We start from the raw sequence: 23,516 nt of genomic DNA on the forward strand, positions 1-23,516 counted from the left end.
CCCTTTATTTAGAAAAGTACCGAAAAGTATCGAAATCATTTTGGTACCGGTACCAAAATATTGGTATCGGGACAACACTAGTCCCTATATATGATTCAATGATTTGTGATGACTGTTCTTATATCATTGCCATGTGTCTGCTCAAATGTTAGCCTGTGTGGTGGAGCAGCTGGAAAGGGCAGAGTTCTTCTCAGAGTCCATTCCAAAGAGCAATCTGTTCGTCACTATTCACGATGCGGTGCTTCACATTCTCAAGAAACTGGAACAGAGCGACGTTATCCTTGTGAGTTCACATTTCTATCATTTCCATCCGAAACGTTCAGTCCCAGTTTCAAGTCTTAATGTTTCCAGGATGTTTCCTGCAATACCCAGATGTGACCAGCAGAGGGAAGCATGCTTCAACTTCATTTTCCATCTTGTTCTCGCCCGTTGGTCACCATTGGTGCACAACGTCTCCTCCTCCCTTACCAGGGGAGAGTCCACCACCATAACACAGTGGATTGGTTGCCAAGGAATTACAGGGAGCCGTTGCCCTGACAACAGTCTTTTTGTTACATTCACTAATGAAATGGCCAGCTATACGTCACTGCATCTACTCCAGGACTCTGAGAGGGGGTTGAGTGGGAGAATGTATTACAGGACTAATAGGAATAGGTATTTTTAGACTATAGGATAGCTGTAAGAGAAAACTACAATGTCAATGTTTCTATCCACAACGTGTGTAGTCTGGGGAGCCCTCTGCTGTCTCAGATACAGAGCTAATCAAAAAAATGTAAATATTTGTTATATAAATAGCTGGCTCATAACATATGCAAGAGGTTCTTTCATATTGGCTTCAAAGATTAAAAAAGAGGTAACGTTTAGTTCCCGCCATGTTTAATTCCTGTTATGTTTAAAGAGGGCAGGAACTATTGAACTCAGCGCGGTTGTATTTATAGTCGGTATTCATGCGCATCATGAGCTCTATTTCAAGAACACCATATGTTAGCATTTTTCACATGTTTTGGTATGCAGAATAAAGGCCACACATTATTAATGCTTTTACAACAAATCAATTGTCAGCGTTTTTTTGTTTAGTTTTTTTTACAAACTAAAGCTATAATCCATGTGGCATTCTAAAAGTGTTGTTGACCTTAATATTTCTGTGGCCTGTTATTACAACAAATGAATATAAAGTTGTTCACTTGTGGTCAGACGTTAAAATACTCCTCATGAGCATGAATGAATAATTAATTGTGGGATGTTAAGTTCAAGTTAAAGTACCAATGATTGTCACACACACACACGAGGTGTGCCGAAATGATCCTCTGCCTTTGACCCATCACCCTTGATTACCCCCCTGGGAGGTGAGGGGAGCAGTGAGCAGCAGCGGTGGCCACGCCCGGGAATCATTCTTGGTGATTTAACCCCCAATTCCAACCCCTTGATGCTGAGTGCCAAGCAAGGTTAACCCATTTGACAATCTTTTTGCAGAGCACTAATATTATTAACGCATTTTCCGGACTAAAATACGCACCGGTATATAAATCACACACAAAACATTTTGGAATATTTTTTTTTATATATTAGCCTCGTCGGACTATAAACCGCAAATATATACCCGAAGACACTGGAAGACATACACATATTACTCAGTTTTGTTGAAAAATCTACTTACTTCCAATATAAAGGAATAATATACAAACAAAAAGAGGGCTTTGCAATTGGAGACCCTCTATCAGCAATAATGAGCAGTTCTTCATGGAAGACCTGGAAACTATCGCCATCAATACAGTACCCATACACTGCAGACCCACCTTCTGGAGAAGATACCTGGATGACATTTTGGAGAAAATAAAAGTGGGACACACACATGATCTTACAGACCACCTCAACAGTATTGACAAGACTGGAAACATCAAATTCACACATGAAGAGGAAATGAACGGGACCATAACTTTTTTGGACATGAAAAACTTACCGCAAAGATGACAGCAGTCAAAACATTACTGTTCATCGAAAACCGAAACACACCGACCAATATCTACTCTGGACCTCCGAACATCCCACAGCACACAAACTATCAGTTGTGAGAACACTCTATGACCGGGCCAACATCATAACAGAAGAACAAGATAGAAAAAAAGAAGAGAAACACATCCAAAATGCACTCAAAAACTGCCAAAATCCAACCTGGGCCATCAAAAAAGGAGAACAACAAGTAATAAACAAGGAAAAGAAAACAAAGAAAAAACCCAAAGAAAAACCTGACATAAAGAACAAAGAGGTCATAACCTTACCATGCATTAGAGGAATAACTGAACCAATACAGCGGTCATGAAAAAACACAAAATAAACAACAGTTAAACCTTACACAAAAACATGAGTTACTTGTACATCCAAAAGACAAAATAGAACAAGACAAGAAATGCAATGTAATTTACAAAATCCTGTGTAAATCATGCGAAAAATCATACATTGGAGAAACAGGGAGGACATTCAACACAGGGAAGAAAGAACACCAGAAAGAATTTGAAAAAGAGACAACTGGAAGGATTACAAGAAGCCTAACACAAAAATCCAAACAGGAAATCTTAAAATCAGCCATATCAGATCATTGCAAAATAAATAACCACATCATGGACTGGGACAACAGCAAAATCATCGGGACAGAAAGTAACAAATTCAAACGATGGCTTTAGAAGGCGATCGAAATAAGGAAGCGGTCCAAGGAAACCATCAATCGGGATGAGGGAGCATTTATGCTCTCACATACCTGGGACTGGTTGGCCACGCCTATAAGCACAGCTGATAGGCAACACGTCACAGTTGTCGGATGACCCTTCTGAAGAAGACTGCAGATGACAGTCAAAACATGTCAGGTAACGTTTCAATCTAATATACTGAAAATATGGTCTGATTACAAGAACATTTGAAAGAGCAAATATATACCGGTACGTTGTGGAATTAAATATTTACATAGAATGATTTTCTAAATGTTTATTTACATAACTTAAAAGGGACCTGCACTTTCTCCTAAAAATGTGCCTATCGTTTACAATCATTATGAAAGATAAGAAAACATGTTTTTTTTTTTTAGGGTTTTAAAAATGATAAAGAAAATGCGGCTAATGGGAGTCACCGTTGTAGCCTTCAAAGCCCTCTAAAACAACTTCAAAACCCTACATCAACATTTTATATACACACTACGAGTATACAGTCGTGCTCATAAGTTTACATACCCTGGGAGAATTTATGATTTCTTGGCCATTCTTCAGAGAATATGAATGATAACACAAAAACCTTCCTTCCACTCATGCTTAATGGTTGTGTGAAGCTATTTATTGGCAAACAACTGTGTTTACTCTTTTTTAAATCAAAATGACAAGAGAAAGTACCCAAATGACCCTGATCAAAAGTTTACATACCCCAGTGACTTTGATCTGATAACATGCACAAAAGTTGACACAAACAGGTTTGAATGGCTAATCAAGGTTCCAATCCTCACCTGTGACCTGTTTGTTTGTAATTAATGTGTGTGTATAAAAGGTCAGTGAGTTTCTGGGCTTCTGACAGACCATTGCATCTTTCATCCAGTGCTGCACAGATGTTTCTGGATTCTGAGTCATTGGGAAGGCAAACGAATTGTCAAAGGATCTGCGAGAAAAGGTAATTGAACTGCATAAAACAGGAAAGGGGTATAAAAAGATATCCAAGAAATTGAGAATGCCAATCAGCAGTGTTGAAACGCTGATTAAGAATTGGAAAATGAGGGATTCAGGTAGACCAGCAAAGATTTCAGCCACAACTGCCAGGAAAATTGTTCGAGATGCAAAGAAAAATCCACAAAATAACTTGCTGAAATACAGGACTCTGAAAAATTGTGGTGTGGCTGTTTCAAGATGCACAATAAGGAGGCACTTGAAGAAAAATGGGCTGCATGGCCGAGTCGTCAGAAGAAAGCCATCACTCCAAATTACTTTGTCCCTGAAGTTTTGAGGCTTGTCTCTGTGCTGTTTGGCGTAATGTAAGCGGGATACTTTGTGACATTTGCGCAGAAATGGCTTTGTGATTTGAACTTAATGAAAAAGACTGAAAATAAGCCGGAGGTCTGGGGGCCGCAGGTCCAGGTGGTGCCCCCCCCCCCCAGAGCTCCTGGTTTTTCAGCAATTGAACATGCAAATTAATGCACCATTTAAGATGCTTTAGTGTTTAAAGAATTAAAAATTATCAACAGTTTACATAAATACATACCCCATTCATCCAAATTAATCACAATGTGTTTCAGTCACTGTTATTTAGTCACTACAGTAATTACAACTTGTGTTCACATCCACAGGAACCACATGGGTTAGCCTACTGTATACAGTATTTACAACCTTACTAGTGTTTAGCCACATATGGTTAATCTAGTTCATTACACATTACTTTGGTTCATTCACACATTACTTTGGCATTTTTGCTTTGAAGGCTATGACATGAGCATTCCTGGCAAATTTCTGAGCAGCTTGCGTTTTCCTTTTTGTTTCTGCTTTAGAGGATTCTGCCTTGGATTTTTTTTTTAGCCAATTTCTGTCTCTTAGACCCCCTCACCACTTCTAACTGCTCCAAATGCAAAAATCATATAAGTACAAACAATGTTTATTCTATTAGCTAACTTCCTTTATCTGTGATTTATAGCACAAAATTAATATCTTGCAGTCATGTCATATCATTTCAAAATGATTCAACTATTCAATGTCAAAATATAAACAATAGAAATACTGAACAAAATGTCAGCTACTGTCTTGTTCTAAAACACCAATGAAAATTAAATGTAGCATTTAGACAGGCTATACCGTAGCTAAAGTCACCAGTCTGCCACAGTCACGTGTGTTCTTAAATGTGTATTCCACCTCTTCCATGTCGAGACCAGTTTTAATTTGGGCTTACATGTTTTGGGCATTGTTTTATCCAGACGCATACATTTGTTCAAATGTGGCCAAGTAGAAACATTGTGGGTTTCCTGGAAGTCGTGTACACCGCTAAAATAAAAATCTAAGGAAGAGAATCTTTCTGCCATCTTCCATTAGTTGTATTTAATATATAAATCACCCGCTTGAATATTCCCTCTTCTCTTCTATGACTCTCTCGTCATCATTTGGGATGTGCGTGTTTGCTGTGATTTCCCTTCCTGGTTCGATGACCCGCCCTATGTTGCCTCTGATTGGCCTCTCCGTAATGTTTAGCTCTAATCTTAACCAACCGTGACTCATCTTAGTAAACCAACCAGTCATCATTGATTTTTCCCGTATAATTTGTCCCCTGCCCGTGAAGTTGCACTAGTCCTGTTCTCTCTCTCTTCTCCCTCTCTTCTTTTGTAGCATGTAGCTTAAGTAAGTGCTACATGGGTCTAAAAATAGCTAAGCTACGAAAATCGCTACTTTTTTAAAAAGTAGCGACGCTACTGCCGAGCTACTAAGGAAATGCAGTTACGCTACATAGCTTTGACTTTTAAGTTAATAATTTTTAATGGAAAACCATAGTTTTTACCACTGCAGCCGTAAACCGGAATGTATTATGTTGTGTATTGAGCTGTATGTTTTGTCTGCATGGTTACACCCAGTGACCACCAGGGGGAGTGCCAGGTGGGTTCATATATGTTGGGTTGAACTTCCGTTCGGTGTGTGGCAATAAAGCTGTCTAACGTCTACACCAGCTCCCGACTCGGCTCTCATGATTACATAGATAAGGTGAAATATGAGTATGACTGTTAGTGTTACATACTAACAGTCAGTATACAATAATTGGCGACAAGCACGGATGCGCCTGCCGACGGATTAAGAGGCGGGTGGCGGCGAATCCGCGGAGTTTATCGACGGCTAGCGTTAGCTTAGATTTGTTAGCATTAGCTCCGCATAGCAGCGGGGGTACGACTCACGTCGGGACGACCTGCGAGCATGGCGGGCATCCTGGGACAGATGGACGCCTTTGATGAGTCGACGGAGCAGTGGTCGACATACGTGGAGAGGTTTGAGCACTTCGTGGCAGCAAATGGACTGAATGAGGGGAGGAAGCTGCCGGTGTTTTTCAGTGTGATGGGACCGGCGACGTACGGTCTACTGCGCAGCCTCATCGCCCCAGAGAAGCCGGGCACGAAAACGTATGATGAGGTAGTGACATTGTTGCAAGCACATTTCTCCCCAAAGCCCATAGTGATAGCGGAGATATATAGATTTCATAAGAGAGATCAGGGGGAAGGGGGAAACTATTACACAGTATGTAACAGATCTAAAAAAATTATCAGAGCACTGTGAATTTGGAGCTTACCTGCAGGATGCACTAAGAGACAGGTTAGTGTGTGGGTTGAACAGTGAGTCGATTAAAAAGAGGCTGTTAACAGAGAAGGATTTAACATACCAAAGAGCAGTTGAACTAGCAGTTTCAATAGAAACAGTGGCACGTGAATCTCAACAGCTTAGTAGCTCACAGAAGGTGAACGCTGTCTCTCTCTCCTTGCCACCGGGCCGTAAATGCACTCGTTGTGGTAGAGTAAATCACAAAATGGAGGAATGTTTTTACAAGGACCAGTCCTGCCACAATTGTGGAAAAAGGGGGCACATAGCTCGTATGTGCAGGGAGGATAAAGGGGGACCGAAGACAACACATTTTTTTGGGGTTAAAAAGGGACAGAAAACAAAAGGAAAATTCAAAAAGAGGGCCGATCAGGTAGAGGCGGAGACTAAGCCCAGCGACCCAGAGACAACAGATTTAGATGGGGTGGGAGGCTTACATGTAGTGGAGGTAGAAAAAAACGTTAAACATGATAGCGCTGCGTCAGCGATTATCTGCGTTAGACCCAAAGTGGAGGGACAAACTATAGAAATGGAGTTAGACACAGGTGCTGCAGTGTCGATCATTTCAGAAAAACTATACAATGCTAAATTTAGCTAGTTACGCCTCCGTACCACCAACCTACTGTTGAGATCGTATATAGGGCAGGTTATGACACCCTTGGGGGTAATAAAAGTAGACGTGCGTCTCAACAAACAACGGGCACGTCTCCCCCTGTATGTGGTTAAGGGTGACGCTCTCTCTCTTTTTGGACGAGAATGGTTGCGAAAAGTAAAGTTAGATTGGACAATGATTAAAACTATTCGAGCTACACATCCCATACAGGAAGACCGCACAATGGCGACAGTACTAGACAGCCATGCCAGGGTGTTCCAAGAAGGTCTAGGTACACTAAAGGGCTTTGAGGTGGCGTTAACCCTCAAGCCGGTGCATCAACCGAAGTTCTTCCAAGCACGGGCGGTGCCGTATGCACTTCGGCCGAAGGTGGAGGAGGAATTAGAGCGTTTGGAACAGGGGGGCGTACTGTCTCCAGTACAGTTTAGTGAATGGGCTACTCCAATTGTACCCATTGTAAAAAAAAAAGGGAAAGTACGTATATGCGGAGATTTTAAAGTGACCTTGAATCCCGCGCTTTGTGCTGAACACTACCCCATTCCGAGGATAGAAGATCTTTTCGCATCGCTAGCAGGGGGGCAGCGTTTCAGCAAATTAGATCTGGCGAACGCATATTTACAGGTGCCGGTTCAGGAAAGCTCCCGTAAATATCTGACCATTACCACGCAGAAGGGAATGTTTTGCTATAACCGTCTTCCATTCGGGATCACCTCTGCGCCGTCAATCTTTCAGCGAGTCATGGACCAAGTGTTGCAGGGCCTCCCCAACGTCCATCGTTTCCCGGACGACATTTTGGTGACTGGGGAGAACGATGCAGATCACCTAAAAAACTTCGATGCAGTGTTGGGCCGATTGGGAAAATTCGGTTTGCGAGTACAGAAGGAGAAATGTCAATTCTTCAAGAGTTCATTAGAATATTTGGGGCATGTCATTGATAAAAAAGGGCTACATAAGTCCCCAGAGAAGCTTAAGGCCATAGCGGAGGCCCCAGCCCCCATTAATGTGAGTCAGCTCCGTTCTTTTTTGGGCCTGATAAACTATTATGGGCGTTTTGTTAAAAACATGGCAACCATGCTCAGCCCGTTACATGAGCTGTTGCACACCAGAGTGGCATGGAAGTGGTCACCAGAGTGTGAGAAAGCCTTTAAGGCAGCAAAAGACCATTTGCAATCAGAACAGGTGCTAACGCATTATGACCCCAGGTTGCCCCTGCGGATAGCGTGTGACGCGTCGCCGTATGGGGTGGGCGCGGTACTTTCGCACGTGATGCCCGGTGGTGAGGAGAGACCCATAGCCTTTGCCTCTAGGACACTGAGCAAGGCAGAGCAAAATTATGCTCAGATTGAAAGGGAGGCGCTGGGAATTATTTTTGGGGTATGTAAATTCCACGCCTATTTGTACGGGTGCCATTTTACACTACTCACAGATCACAGACCGCTGACAAGTATATTGAGTCCCAGTAAGGCGACGCCACCTATGGCGGCCGCACGACTGCAGCGGTGGGCGTTAGTGTTAGCGGCACACAACTACACAATCCAATACAGGAAAGCAGCAGATCATGGGAATGCAGATGGTCTCTCACGGTTGCCACTGCAGGTAGCGCATGGGGAAAAGCCAGACGCAGTAGATAGGGTGACAGTACATCACCTTGAGACACTCCCAGTGGACAGTGAAGATATTAGGAAGGGAACTAAATATGACCCAGTGCTCTCTAGGGTAGTAGATATGGTAGTGTCAGGCCAGTTTGTTGGAACAGTTGGGCAGAATGACGCGTTGGCACCCTTCTACATGCGACGAGACGAACTGACGGTGATCCAGGGGTGTTTGCTATGGGGCAGTAGAGTGGTGGTGCCTCCAGCGTTGAGACTGCAGCTTCTGAAGGAACTACATGCCGGGCACCCGGGCATGGTCAAGATGAAGGCCATTGCACGGAGCCATGTCTGGTGGCCGGGGTTAGACGCCCAGATTGAACAGCAGGCCAGGACATGCTCTACGTGTCAACAGAACCAAAAGAACCCGGCGCTCTCCCCACTGCACACCTGGCCGTGGCCGGGATCTCCATGGCAACGGATCCATGTGGACTTTGCGGGGCCGTTCGTAGGACACATGTTCTTGGTGGTGGTAGATGCGTACTCTAAGTGGCCGGAAGTACAGGTGATGAAAACGACGACGACGGAGAAGACTGTACAGGCCCTGAGGAGTATGTTTGCCCGCAACGGAGTACCAGAGACACTGGTTAGTGACAATGGGCCACAATTCACAGCGGCAGAGTTCGGGGCATTTCTCCGGGCAAACGGAGTGAAGCACAAAAGGTCAGCGCCGTTTCACCCCGCCACGAACGGTCAAGCAGAGCGTTTTGTGCAGACGCTGAAGCGTTCATTGAAAGTGTCTAGGGGAACATTTACGCTGCAACATCGAGTGGAGGCATTTTTACTCAGCTACAGGAATGCGCCTCACATGACGACGAGTGAGTCTCCGGCTATGCTCTTCCTGCGCCGTCGGCTCCGCTCTCGCTTGGACTTTGTGAAGCAGAACGTGTCGGCTACGGTGGAGCTGGCGCAGGAGGGCCAACGAGAACGCAGAGATCTGGTGGCTAAGGACAGACGGTTTGCAGTGGGGGAGGCCGTGCTGGTGCGTGATTATCGACGGGGGAGGAGAAGTGGATGCCTGGACTGGTGGCATCACAAGAGGGACCGGTATCCTACTCCGTGGATGTGGGGGCAGGCGCACTCTGGAGACGTCACACAGAGCAGATGAGAGCCGGTGACCGTGCGCTTTTGGTTCCCACTGGTCCAGAGCAACCAGCTGTGCCTAGTGAACTGACAATTGGGGCCCAGCCGGTTGCTCCCCCCCCCCTTCTCCGGCAAGAGGGGATGCTCTGGGAACCGGGACAGTCGCCCCCGAGCCAGGAGGGTCACCCAGACGGACAGCGGATGTTGGCACGCCAGGCCGGAGGTATCCACTCCAGGTTACCAGAGCGCCAGACCGCCTTAATCTCTGAACCGGGGGGCGTGGGTTGTTAGAGAGTCATGTCACGTTTTGGGGCAGAATAATCCCCGTTGACTGACTCCGAGGTTCGGGGGTAGTCTACCCCCCGGCCTCAGTAAGCATGTATGTGTTTAAGTTTGAGTTCCCTATTTACAATAGCCCCCTAAGTGGGTATTTCAATGTATTTTATGGTTACACCACCGATTCGCACAAAGCATCATTTTGCACATAACACACGTTCTAAGTGCTTATGGCCTAGTCTGTTTTTATAGGCTGGGGTTAATAGGGGTGGTTTTAGGTGGGTGTGAATCTGAAGAAGTGGGGAGGGATGTTGTGTATTGAGCTGTATGTTTTGTCTGCATGGTTACACCCAGTGACCACCAGGGGGAGTGCCAGGTGGGTTCATATATGTTGGGTTGAACTTCCGTTCGGTGTGTGGCAATAAAGCTGTCTAACGTCTACACCAGCTCCCGACTCGGCTCTTGTGATTACATAGATAAGGTGAAATATGAGTATGACTGTTAGTGTTACATACTAACAGTCAGTATACAATAGATTATCAAAAACCGTACTCATTACGGGAAAACCGTAGTTGTTGGCAGGTATGGCAAAGAGACGGATCAAGATTTTTACACGCTAGGCAGGTCGGAAAAAACTAAGAAAAACTGTTTATATTTTTAAAGAGATAAAAAAGATGGATTTCCAACTATAGACGGAAATATCACATGCCTGATTTAAGGTCTCACAGCACTGGGATAAGAACCTGGTCTTGAACGTTGGGTGTAGGCCTGAGACTTTTTCCAATAATAGGATTAAGCGTGCTTCCAGGTCATTGGAGTTGACCCAATCCCCATGTCGGCCCCTCGTGCCCTGCACTCCTAACCTGGTTGGGGTCACCTCTGTCCTGTCAGCGCCATTGCCCCACAGCTCTGGGGGCTGTCCAGCTGCGCCCACCACAGCCATGCTGGACTGTGGGTGAATTCTGGGGAGGCTTGTGTAGTGGGTTTACATAATTCTCCCAAGGAACTTTGGTTATGTTTAGGAAGTTCCGGGTTTTCATTGTGCGTTCAGGGTTGCACATTAGGCCACAGATAAGGAAATGCATTTGACACAAGTCTGAATGTCATTAACAATTAGCTACATCCTTTGACACTCCTGCCCCGTACTTGTTAAAACTTTACTTCTTCCTGCTTTTCAGATAGGTTCAAATGTAAAAATGTAACCACATTGTGTTCCTTAATGCAATTTGTTAAACGTGTCTAAAACAAATAAATCGTGAATTCAAAAACATGTGTTTATTTACAATCAAGAAGCACATAATAGACAAAGTAGGACATTAAAATTGCAAAAATATTTATAGAAACTACTATCAGTAGAATGGATGATGAAATATGAATAAATAATTCTCTATGCGGAAGTACTAATGCTAAGAAAAGTGGTACTATAGGGTGCAAAATGGCAACAATGAATTACAAAACAAGTCAGGTTTGTTATTCAGTGACATTAGTGGTGTTTAATGTACATGATGCTGAAAGTTGAGCAGCACTGCTTTCGTTACAAAAATTTACCTCCTTTGAGTTCTGCAGGCCATGCAGCAAAGCCTGGGCCAGATGGTATTCACTCAAATTTCGAGAACAGAGCATGTGAGGGGTCATGTATGATGTAGCCTGCATGTAAGATGATCTTACACGGACAGCAGATTTAAGAGGGGTCTCAATTATTTTAGAGCAGAGTTTTCTGTTGGCGGTTTCTGTCCTTATGGCTGATTAAATGGAAACAGCTAGTGATTGAATATGTCATGATGCTCTCAATGAAGAAATATATTGAAATATATTTGACAGCAGACTGTCAAAAGGTAGTGCCTAGGTATTTGTATTCAACCACTTCCATGGCTCACTGTGAATTCTGGTGATCACTGCAGTAGCAAGCACCTTTTGCTTGTTGGAGGTTACAACCATGAAATTCATCTCCAGACATGAGTTGTCACACCAGTCCACAAACTCCTGGAGGGCTGGTCCATGAGGCTGTGAGGAGTAAAATAGTATCAGCATATTTCATCAGATGGGTATGGGGCTGTGTGGATTTACAGTCATTGGTACAGAGGATGAACAGGAAAGGGGGGAGATCACACAACCCGTAGGGAGCCAGATGAGGTGTGTCATATGTCGGAGAAGATGTTGACACTCTTGTGACCTGTGGGTGAGGACATCCAGGAGACACAAGTGGCTAAGTGGGAGGAGTTGGTTGGCCAGGACCTCACGTGAGGTTGGAGAATGTTGAATGCTGAGGAAAAGTCTGCAAACATGTTTTGGCATTGACACCTCTAGTTATGACAGGCAAACTGAAGTGAATCTATCATTAACTTAGTTGCATCCCTGTGTTTAATTATTTCCATTGATTTCATCACTAGGGAGCTGATAGCCACAAATCTGAGGTTGTTAAATGTGTTTCATGCGGGTGAACTTTGGGCTTTTTTCAGAAAACCAATGATTGCAATCACTTAGGATAATTTTGGGTGCATCAGGTGATGTGCTCCTCCAGAGCCACTGTGCACAGCCCAGACAAAAACATGAAAATGGCACTAAAAACAGACACATACTATAAAACATAATGCTATGAACAAACTGAAAGCGCGATGAGTGTAAAAACTGAAAGGTAACGCAAAATATATCAAATACCGAAGGTGCAATGGATATACATAAGTGTGCAATAAAAAGCGCAAGTTAAACGAGGTAGTTTATTGTTTCAGGGGCGTGGGGGGTGGGGGGGTGTAATGGGTGGAGTTGTGCCAGTGTATTCGGGGGTGTGTGCATATGTGCGTCTGTGGGTGTGTGCAGTTCCAGGGGAAGAAGCTGTTCGTCAGCCTGCTGCTGCAGGATTTTATAGACCTGTAACATCTTCTCGAGAGCAACAGGACAAACAGGGAGCAAGCATGGTGTGAGGGGTCTTCTGTGATGGCCATGGTTCTCTGAGGCAGCGGGATGAGATGTGTTTCAGGGTTAGCAGAGGGCAGCCGATGATTTTTGGGCAGTGTTTATGACCCTCCGCACCACCCTTCTGTCCTCAACTTTGGAGCCTGCGTACCACACTTCCAGACTGTAGGTCTGGACGCTCTCCAGAGTGGTAGAAGGCCAGCAGCAACTGTGTCGAAGTTGTGGTTCAGGGGGACGTGCATGAAGCACAGCTGCTGTTGAGCCTTCTTCACCAGTTAAAGGTCCAGGAGAAGTCAGAAGAGATTTGGGTGCCCAAGAACCTGAAGGTGGTGACGGTTTCCACTTGTTCTCCATTTATGAGTGGGGTATGTAAGATCCTGTCTGTCTATCCTGAAGTCCATATTGAGTTATTTAGTCTTTTGCTCAGCCTTGTACACTGTCTCGTCCTCACCACGGATGAGCCCAACCACGGTGGTGTCTTCTGCATATTTAATGTGGTTGGTTGGGTGGGTCTGAGTAGTCGCTCCTGTACAAGGCGCAGGCTTGGGGAGATCCAGTGCGGCGTGTGGAGTAGTGGTGGGGCCGAGTCTCACTGACTAGTTTTTAATCCGGCGTGGCTCAGTTGGTAGAGCGGCAACTTGAGGGTTACAGGTTCAATCCCGCTTCCAAAAACTTAGTATTACCCACCTGCTCCCAGTGCCACCCACACTGGTTTAAAGGCCTACTGAAATGAATTTTTTTTATTTAAACGGGGATAGCAGATCTATTCTATGTGTCATACTTGATCATTTCGCGATATTGCCATATTTTTGCTGAAAGGATTTAGTATAGAACAACGACGATAAAGATTGCAACTTTTGGTATCTGATAAAAAAAAGCCTTGCACCTACCGGAAGTAGCGTGACGTAGTCAGTTGAACATATACGCAAAGTTCCCTATTGTTTACAATGATGGCCGCATGAAGTGAGAGAGATTCGGACCGAGAAAGCGACAATTTCCCCATTAATTTGAGCGAGGATGAAAGATTTGTGGATGAGTAAAGTGCAAGTGAAGGACTAGTGGGGAGTTGAAGCTATTCAGATAGGGAAGATGCTGTGAGAGCCGGGGGTGACCTGATATTCAGCTGGGAATGACTACAACAGTAAATAAACACAAGACATATATATACTCTATTAGCCACAACACAACCAGGCTTATATTTAATATGCCACAAATTAATCCTGCATAAAAACACCTGCGTGTTTGTTATGCTAGCTCCTAGCTCCTCTGCTAGCTCCTAGCTCCATAGAACACGCCAATACAATTCAAACACCTGATCAACACACACAATCACTCAGCCCAAAAGACCGTTTACCTAACCCAAGGTTCATAAAGCTTATATATTTTTAAAAAGTTACGTACGTGACGCGCACATACGGTCAAGTTATCGAATGTTTAGCAGCCAAGGCTGCATACTCACGGTACCTGATATTCAGCTGGGAATGACTACAACAGTAAATAAACACAACACATATATATACTCTATTAGCCACAACACAACCAGGCTTATATTTAATATGCCACAAATTAATCCTGCATAATAACACCTGCGTGTTTGTTATGCTAGCTCCTAGCTCCTCTGCTAGCTCCTAGCTCCATAGAACACGCCAATACAATTCAAACACCTGATCAACACACACAATCACTCAGCCCAAAAGACCGTTCACCTAACCCAAGGTTCATAAAGCTTATATATTTTTAAAAAGTTACGTACGTGACGCGCACGTACGGTACGGTACGTGTTATGCTAGTTCCTAGCTCCTCTGCTAGCTCCTAGCTCCATAGAACACGCCAATACAATTCAAACACATGATCAACACACACAATCACTCAGCCCAAAAGACCGTTCACCTAACCCAAGGTTCATAAAGCTTATATATTTAAAAAAAGTTACGTACATACGCAAAAAAAAGCCAAAGCTGCATACTCACAGTAGCACGTCTGCGTCTTTGTCATCCAAATCAAAGTAATCCTGGTAAGAGTCTGTGTTGTCCCAGTTCTCTACAGGCGTCTGTGTATCCAAATCAAAAGTCCTCCTGGTTAGAGTCTCTGTTATCCGAGTTCTTCTATCTTGACTGCATCTTTCGGGAATGTAAACAAAGAAGCGCCGGCTGTGTACTGTTGTGGCGGACTACGTTCGAAAAATACGTCCATTTTGCACCGACAACTTTCTTCTTTGCTTGCTTGGCTTCCTTCTCCATAATGCAATGAACATGATTGAAACAGATTCACGAACACAGATGTCCAGAATACTGTGGAATTATGAAATGAAAACAGAGCTTTTTCGTATCGGCTTCAATGTGGAAGGCATACCCGTGTTCGCCGGGCTACGTCACACGCACACGTCATCCTCAGAGGCGTTTCGAACCGGAAGTTTAGCGGCAAATTTAAAATGTCACTTTATAAGTTAACCCAGCCGTATTGGCATGTGTTATAATGTTAAGATTTCATCATTGATATATAAACTATCAGACTGCGTGGTCGGTAGTAGTGGCTTTCAGTAGGCCTTTAAATGTAACTTAGATAATGGGTTTCACTGTGTAAAAATTCACTAATTCACAAAGACGACCTGAAGCTGCAGGAGTTTGTTGTAAAGAATGTCCGGGGTGATGGTGTTGAATGCTGAGGTCTAGGTGTGGTGGTGGTCTCAAACTAGCAAGGAGGCCGTTCAGCTCCTCTGCCAGCCTGCCGCTGCCGGGTAGTGTGGGAGAGCGGTGGCCTCTGTGGTTAGTTAGGTCTGGATGCCGTTCCACATCTGATGCGGGTGATTGTCCATCAAGTATCCCTCCATTTTCCTTTTGTGAGAGTCCTTGGCCTTTTTGATGCGTCTCCTTAGGTCGGCTCTGGCAGTGCTATAGAGAACCCTGGTCCTCTGTCCTAAAGACTGAGTATGGGGCTCTGATCAGAGTCTGGACTTCGTTTGTCATCCAGGGCTTGTTTGGGAAGACCCGGATGAGTCTTCCCTGTGACATTTTCTGCGCAGCTCTTGATGTAAAGGACAAACTCTGTGAATGTGTCCAGATCCTGCTCTTCAAGAATGCTTCACTCTGTGCAGGCAAAGCAGTCCTGCAGCTGGAGGAGTGTTTTCAGGCCAGGTTTTAAAGATTTGAGAGGCTGTATTTGCTTGCCTCCTGAAGGGGGTGTAGCATGAGTGGAGGAGCAGAGAGGTGGTCTGAGTCTCCGAGGTGGGAGAGGGGCTTGCTCTGTAGGCATGTCTGTTTGTGAAAACATGATCGAGTGTTTTCTCCCCTAGTTGAAGTGAATTGAAGTGAATTACATTTATATAGCGCTTTTTCTCAAGTGACTCAAAGCGCTTTACATAGTGAAACCCAATATCTAAGTTACATTCAAACCAGTGTGGGTGGCACTGGGAGCAGGTGGGTAAAGTGTCTTGCCCAAGGACACAACGGCAGTGACTAGGATGGCGGAAGCGGGGATCGAACCTGCAACCCTCAAGTTGCTGGCACGGCCGCTCTACCAACCGAGCTATACCGCCCCACATAAACGTACTGGTTGCACATTAGATGTGCTAGTACTCTTCTTCCGACATGCTTTATTAAAATCCCCAGCGATGATGTGAACGCTGTCCGGATGAACTGTTTATGTTCAGCGATGGCCAAGTGATGAGCTAACGTTGGCATCGGGGGAGGTAAAACATGGATGTATTTTATTGGCATCAAAGCAAGCGGGGAAGCATGAAACGAAAAGGAACAACACTGAAGGCTCCAGAAATGGGCTGAAGAGAGCAGAGAGGCGGGGCCTGGCAGAGAGCATTAATTAAAGTGGCTGCATTCACATCCGTCAGACTGTGACATCACAAAGGGCCCACCCAAATGCATGAACCTTATTATTTGTCATTTGGGCATTGTTTAACACAGTATCCAACATTGTGTAACAACATTTATAAGTTAAAAAAAAAATCATTATAGGTCCCCCAACAATGGCCACAAAATACTTCAGTTATAGTAAATCAGCTAGTGTTCTTTGAAAGAACTTGGATTTATTTTTCTGTGAATGTGTAGTTCGGTTCGGTTGAACATACGTTATTTTTCTGCATTTTAAATTTAAAACTGGAAGTCACACGATGATAAGTATTAGAATACAAGTTAGGTCCATTAGAGATATTTTTGTATTTCTCTGCCTGCACGTTTTTTTTATTCCTTTTACAACTCAGGGTGCTCTGATTTAGCTCTCATCAGACAAAGAGTTTACCATTTAAAGGGGCTGTCTGCACTTGCTCAGTTATTTTTTAAAGTTAAAAATATAACAAAAACACCATTGGCTATCATGTTGCCATTAGTGGTTTAACAGCAGATTGTTTTACAATTGTCTATATTTTTCACAATTATTAATTTTAGGTAATATATATTTTTTCGGCCGGAATGAAACGATTGGGGCGCGCAGGCAGCGTGCACACATACAAAAGCTGTCTAAGAGAAGTAACGAACAATTTGTAGTTGTGTAGTTGTTATGATACATTCAATAGCCAATGCTACCTATCCGAATCGCTATTAGCTGTCAATACCCAAAGCTAATGCGCGTGCATTTGTTACGTACATTTGTCCTAGAAGCCATAAGAGGGTCGGACATAACATTTCAAATACATTGGAAAGTTAGCGCCCTCTAAGCATCTGTGTCCATGTTGCTAAGAGCCCCTATAAGTATTAGTAGAATTAGTGTGGGTGTTTGCTGATATCAAAAGGACAACAAGGGTTTTGTGCTTTATGGCTGCTTTGAGATCAGATGACACTTTCGGAGAGATGAGTATTCTTGGGTCTTGCAGTAGACAGCAGTTTGGCCTCATTCTCTGGGATAAGATACTCCAGGTGATGGCTGCCCCAAAGTGGGGTGATGAGGTATGTCCACCGCTGCATATCCAAATGGATAGTGAGTGGTTCAGTAAACAGTGGTCTAATGAGTACTTATAATGAGACACAGGAAAAGAGGGCCATATGCAAGTAGATACGATCCTACAGACTTTTTAAATGTGTGAAGGCAAATGCACAAACAATAAAACATGCCTGGACATGCAGACAACCATACTGACCTCGCGCAGTGATCCTTTGCAGCGCAGCAACTTGAAGATAACAGTAAGTGGGATACAAAGCATAGAGGAAAGAGCCAATGCCCAGCCAAGCATTTCACCCCATAATGGGTAGGTGTACACAGTGTTGTAGGATAGGGGCTTGAAGTTCACCACATGGAAAAGGAACACTCCCTGGAGGCACACATACAGTAAATGTCCAATATATTATACCGCTGCAGTGCAAGAAATATGGAAACAAAATATAACTTACTACACAAACAAGGGGCGTGATGTAGGACCAGCACCACTTCATGTAAGGCAAAGGCTGATAACCAATCATACGAGCCACATCATCCATGAAACGGTCTGCGCCTGTCAAGGTCACACAGTAGAGAAAAGTTTATGTCATATGACTTTCTGTGCCAGGAAAAGATGCATTAAATGCAAAACATATCTCACCATAAACCCAAGCAATCACCACACACTCCCAGAAAGCCTGCCACAGCAGAGTGATACCACTGGCAGAATAGTAGTCAAACAACTGGAAGACATACATCCCTCCCTGGCAGGAAGAGTATAACGTCACCACTGACAATTTGAAGTTAAAACCTTTTATTTCAAGTCTTACAACAGCTTTCATACCAGGTCAAACCATTAGCCTTACTTCACTAGGTGTTTTTCTATGCGCTTAAAGCTATGCACGGTTCTTATTCTTAGTCTCCCATCCAGCCCCCAGACACGCCCACCACTCATAAAGGAGACAAGTACGAGAGTTGCGAATGGTTATAGGTAGCCTATGCCTGCACGTAGATGCTGGTTCATTGTTTTATATATTCCACAGTGAAGGTTCTACCTTCTTGAGTTCCTGCACAACTTGTCTGTTCTCACTACGGCCTGGTAGTTAATTAGAAGACTTCCTACCCACACATCACATGCATTCGCTGCATCCTGGTATTTAGCCAACAGCCAACAGCAACTATGCAACACTGTGACACAGTTGTCCTAAACAGAACTCTTAACACCACACATACCATCAGGGTGGCTGTAATAAGTCAAACAAAGTTTCAACTACAGAGTTACATTCAGCCAGGAAGAAGACTCTGTTGTAGCATGCATATACACACTCAGATCACCATAGCGAGACACACACACACACACATCAACAAGCATGACCTAGATGGATACAGCCTTTTCAAATTTAAAGTTTTATCTATTTCACATTTCAATGACATTCACAAGTGTTGGAGAAACTCCATGTTCCATGATTGGATTTTCACATAGCTCGTTAAATGGGCTGTTTGCAACTTTTATGCGGAATGCCTTGAGAACGCTAACTTTCCAATGTATTCTAAGAAAGGCTGTTAAACAATTAAAAAAGGAATCTTGATTAATATTAAACTCAAAATGTATCTCGCGTAATCGTAGATATATACTTTTTCATCATTATTAAGTGTACCATAGAGATAATTTTCAAGGTTTTCAAGTTTTTAAAAACAATGTTTTCCATGACTTGACAATTAGTTTCAATTAAAATGGGATGTTTGCAACTTGCTCACAGTTGCATTTTTTAAATCACAAAATACAACAAGAACACCATTGGCTACTATGTGTTAGTATTAGTGGTTTAACAGAACACATTTGCGATAAAACGGTCTACATTATTCACCATTATAAGGCCATGTCTACACTAAGGCGTTTAACCCCTTAAACGAATAACTATTTAGCTTAAGCCCCATTTCAGCCACACTAAACCAGCGTTTAAGGTCCTCCTCGGACAAACTTTTACACGGGTAAGTCAGCCGTGTAATCCTTGAATCTCCAGCATTTAGCTTTGTATGGACTCATTGATCGTTTACAAAGTGAGTTCGGAGAGGAAGTGACGCCAGGAAGACCACGCCCACACAGGAAGTGACGCCAGAAAGCCTGCGCTCCACACAGGAAAAGACATCAGAAAGAACGCGCCACAGGCAGCTTCATAACAAAGATGGAGGCGGATCATCCAGACATGCCCGTGTTTCTCCTTCTACATGTACAGGCGCTTTTGGAAATCACACATCAATACCTTAAGAGAAGGCAACGGGCAATATTGCAGCTATTTCAGATACAACACTTCTCAGACGGCAAGAGAACTTTCAAATGTCCGGGTCAGCTGTGAGTCCATTTACCAAAAAACTTTGTCCCTTCCTTCCGTGGATGTGATATAGCCAGTGTGTGACTACAAATATTGCTTTATGGATGTGACAATGAAATGGCCAGGCAGCGTGCATGATGCCTGCATCTTCGCTAACTACGCCATTAGCACGCAGCTGCGAGATGGAACCAAACCCTCGTGTCCCAAACAACTGCTGGAAGATGAAGATCCGGTCCCTTTTTTTCTTTGGAGTGACCCAGCTTATCCCCTGACGCCATCTCACGAAAGAATACCCCAACGGCGGAGTTCTTTATCGCATTGTCTACTTTCTCATGTCGATTAAAAATTTTATTAATTTATGATGGCTCAGGTGTGATTCACTACAATAGGGCCCCACAGCACACTGGATTCTAGTTAATTGAAATACCACAACACTGGATATCGTTCAAAGGAGATATATTTTAATTTAAAAACTTGCACACAAAACACAGCAAACACATGTAAAATGCACAGCAAACTGTTTACAATATAGCTCTTTTAAATAACTTCAGTTAAGTAAAGTCATCTACTGGAGAGCAGATGGACGTTTTTTTTTCTTTTTTCGCGCATGCGTACTAGGTCGTGTTGCGCCGGCGGATGGAGGGGGCGGGGTCTTAAACGGTGGCATTGTTGTGTGTGGATATGGATAAGGTTAGGTGTGATTTACCCTGGATAATCTTAGCCGGTTTAGTGTAAACGGGGCCTAAGTTTACGTAGTAAAATGACTGTTTTTCCGTGTGCGTGTGGCATGGGAGGACTGTGACAAGCCTTAACACCAAATTCCTTGGTCTGATGAGCAATATTTATTTCATATAATTAGTTGTGAAAAATACAGAAACTTTAGAAATGTTATATGCTGTTAAACCACTAATGGTTACATAGATATCCGGTGGAGTTATTTTCTGGTTTGAAAAATGTAACACTGAGGAAGTTGCAAACAGCCCCTTTAAATTAATCATATTAGCCTGCCTTCACTCACAATTTACACACTTGTGTCTCCTTTATGTGGGATTGGCTTGTCCAGAGGCTGGATAGAAGAATACAAAGAGAAACTTCAAGTGCGTAGAAAAACACTTAAGCGCTAACAGCAGAATAGGGCTCTATAAAGCAAATACATGAGGCCCAAAACACCTGAAGGCTGAACACTATAGCATACAGTAAGTAAAAAACTTTGCACTTTAAGCAATTCAGATTTTCAACTGAGGTTACTCATGCATGCAGTCATGTAAATCACAAGTGCCTTCATTTCATTTGAATTTTTTGTGATTCTCAGCCAGAGTTTATCAAATGAAGTAATGTAAGCAGTGGTATCATAACTACTGCAGTAAAAGGAGTCGTAATTAAAAACAGATTTCCAGAGTTGCAACAGGATCTTAAGATTATTGGTAGTCTTGCTTTCCCCACCACTATCTATAAGAGGCGAGGCTCTGTCTGTCATTCATCTGAGACCCTCAAGGTTAAGTTTTTAGAGAGATTATAAAACCCTTAATGACACTATAGTGACTCTGAAGGGTCAAATAGGGTTTTGTATAATGAAAGAGGTGGGAGCTACAGTACTTGTCCAATGGCAGAAATGCTTGACTTTCTTGGACACAGATCACCCGTTCAAGCCGCTACTGTCAGCTTCCAAATAGTTGTACAACCTCCCATCATATAGAGACAGGTCAAAATAATAAAACTAAGGAAAATTGTACCTCTGTGACCATGGACAAGTCAATAATAAAACAGATGATACAGCAGATGCCTGCTACTGCCTCTCGTCGCAAGTAGCCCTGAGCACATTTTGGAGGAAGCATGTCCATGATTCCGGTTACCAAACCCTCTACCCCAACAAACTGAAATAAATGGAGAAGGGAAATGTAGTCAACAAACAGAAAAGATGGTGGAACTAAAGTGTTAGGCCAACTCATCTTACCTGACTGCCCAGGCCCAATATAAGTAACATAAAAAAGAAGAGTGTGGCCCATAATGGTGCCAGGGGCATCAAAGTCACAGCCTTGGGGTATGCTATAAAGACCAGGCCAGGACCTACACAATCACATCAGTCATGTGTATACAACATCTACAGAATACGCAGTACTAGCTCTAATTTGGAAAGCCTGTACACTTACCACTCTCAGCTACCTTACTGATGTCCACACCTTGCTCTGCCGCCATGAAGCCCAACACAGAAAACACGACAAAGCCTGCAAATAAGCTGGTTCCACTATTAATGGCAGCCAGCACAAATGCATCTCTAAGGAGATACAGAAAAGGATGGATTACAACTGAGGAACATATGCTTCATTTTATATTTTAGCCGCAAAGCAAATTTAGGTCTGGCTCAATGTCTGAGGGCGGAAGGTGTACACACATTACGTTGCTGCTTAATCAACAATATCTCAAATTACTACTAACATACACTCAAGTCTCCTTTAACTGCTTCGCTATTGTGCAACCTGGTACAAAATTAGTTTGCAAGTTATTTTCCATTGTTGCAAAAAGGAAAACAATGGAAAATAATGTGACAAAAGATGATAAATTGTAAGAATTATTAAAGTAATTAATAAAATGCTGCAGATGCAAATCCTAATGCTCATATATATTCCATAATTAAATGGAGGTTGAGGTAAGAAATCACTTTCAATAGACCATTAAAATTAAATGTTTTCAAACCCTTTGCTCTCCAGAAAGTTTGATCACAACATTAGCCTGGTGAAAACCTCACTTCAACTTTTATTGGGAAAATATATCTAAATAGATTTAATGCAACAGGAAAGCAATCCAACTGTAAAGGACCTTCTTGCAATTTGTAAAATTTTGTGTTGATTCAACTAAGCACCCTAAAGTTACTGTCTGTGTTTTGTAGCACATTAGGCTGTATGAGAAATTTCAAGTCAATCAATGATGGGGTTAACTTTGGGGTTTAATAAAAGTGGCAATACAAAAATAATAGCACAGGCAACAATTTTTCCCCACTTTTTAGTGTGAGGGAGGAAAAGCGTTACTTTACACAAATAGAACACACACACACAAAAAAAAATCTATGACACCACAGTGACTGTGCTGTTGCAGTGCTGTTTTCTTCTCAAACATAGTATGACTCACTGGTAACAGTTGTAATGGAAGCGGTTGTAGCTGCCCAGCGCAGTCAGGGCACCGAGTCCGATGGCATAGGAGAAGAAAATCTGTGTACCAGCATCAATCCATACCTACAGTAGAGTAACAATGTATTGAAGCACTGAATGGATGAGAAACTCAGCCAAGCTTTCTTTTCGCTGCCTAAAATTATTCAATATTAGTCATACCTGTGCTTCTCCCAGTTTGGACCAATTTGGTTTCAGGTAGTATATAATTCCATTTGAAGCTCCAGGTAAGGTGAGGGCATGGGCCAACAGAATAACCAGAACCACATAAGGGAACAGAGCTGTGAAGTATACAACCTAGAAGAAAT

At 43.3% G+C, this 23,516-nt stretch overlaps 3 protein-coding genes across 6 annotated transcripts in view; 2 read left to right on the forward strand and 1 right to left on the reverse strand.

Moving 5' to 3' along the window:
- LOC133653091 (solute carrier family 26 member 6-like) overlaps positions 1–1,018 on the forward strand; it is a 34,872-nt gene extending 33,854 nt beyond the window's left edge. Inside the window, exons 18-19 of the mRNA XM_062052098.1 lie at positions 153–283; positions 352–1,018. Of these exons, the coding sequence (XP_061908082.1) occupies positions 153–283; positions 352–378 (158 nt within the window). The 3' untranslated portion in view covers positions 379–1,018. The remainder of the gene's footprint in view (positions 1–152; positions 284–351) is intronic.
- Positions 1,019–6,961: 5,943 nt separating this feature from the next.
- LOC133654379 (uncharacterized protein K02A2.6-like) lies at positions 6,962–9,684 on the forward strand. The gene has a single exon (XM_062054698.1). It carries the CDS (start codon positions 6,964–6,966, stop codon positions 9,682–9,684), a length of 2,721 nt encoding a protein of 906 aa, XP_061910682.1. The 5' UTR covers positions 6,962–6,963.
- A 1,530-nt stretch (positions 9,685–11,214) lies between these two features.
- The window catches only part of LOC133653929 (sodium- and chloride-dependent creatine transporter 1-like), a 32,099-nt gene continuing 19,797 nt past the window's right edge, over positions 11,215–23,516 (reverse strand). Inside the window, exons 6-14 of one of the 4 annotated variants that reach the window (XM_062053768.1) lie at positions 23,371–23,505; positions 23,171–23,274; positions 22,195–22,319; positions 21,999–22,111; positions 21,778–21,918; positions 18,373–18,475; positions 18,185–18,285; positions 17,935–18,105; positions 11,215–11,939 (exon numbers count right to left, since the gene is read on the reverse strand). In XM_062053768.1, coding sequence (XP_061909752.1) covers positions 11,778–11,939; positions 17,935–18,105; positions 18,185–18,285; positions 18,373–18,475; positions 21,778–21,918; positions 21,999–22,111; positions 22,195–22,319; positions 23,171–23,274; positions 23,371–23,505 — 1,155 coding nt within the window. In that variant the 3' untranslated portion in view covers positions 11,215–11,777. Of the gene's footprint in view, positions 11,940–14,514; positions 17,756–17,934; positions 18,106–18,184; positions 18,294–18,372; positions 18,476–21,777; positions 21,919–21,998; positions 22,112–22,194; positions 22,320–23,170; positions 23,275–23,370; positions 23,506–23,516 lie in introns of those variants that run through there. The other 3 variants (XM_062053769.1, XM_062053772.1, XM_062053770.1) reach the window with 3 other exon arrangements.

Source organism: Entelurus aequoreus, linkage group LG07 (assembly GCF_033978785.1).
Source record: "Entelurus aequoreus isolate RoL-2023_Sb linkage group LG07, RoL_Eaeq_v1.1, whole genome shotgun sequence".
In the NCBI taxonomy this organism is placed as follows: domain Eukaryota; kingdom Metazoa; phylum Chordata; class Actinopteri; order Syngnathiformes; family Syngnathidae; genus Entelurus; species Entelurus aequoreus.

Bases quoted from the DNA above. Each gene is read 5' to 3' on its own strand.
- LOC133654379 (XM_062054698.1), top strand. From the start codon at position 6,964: ATGACACCCTTGGGGGTAATAAAAGTAGACGTGCGTCTCAACAAACAA.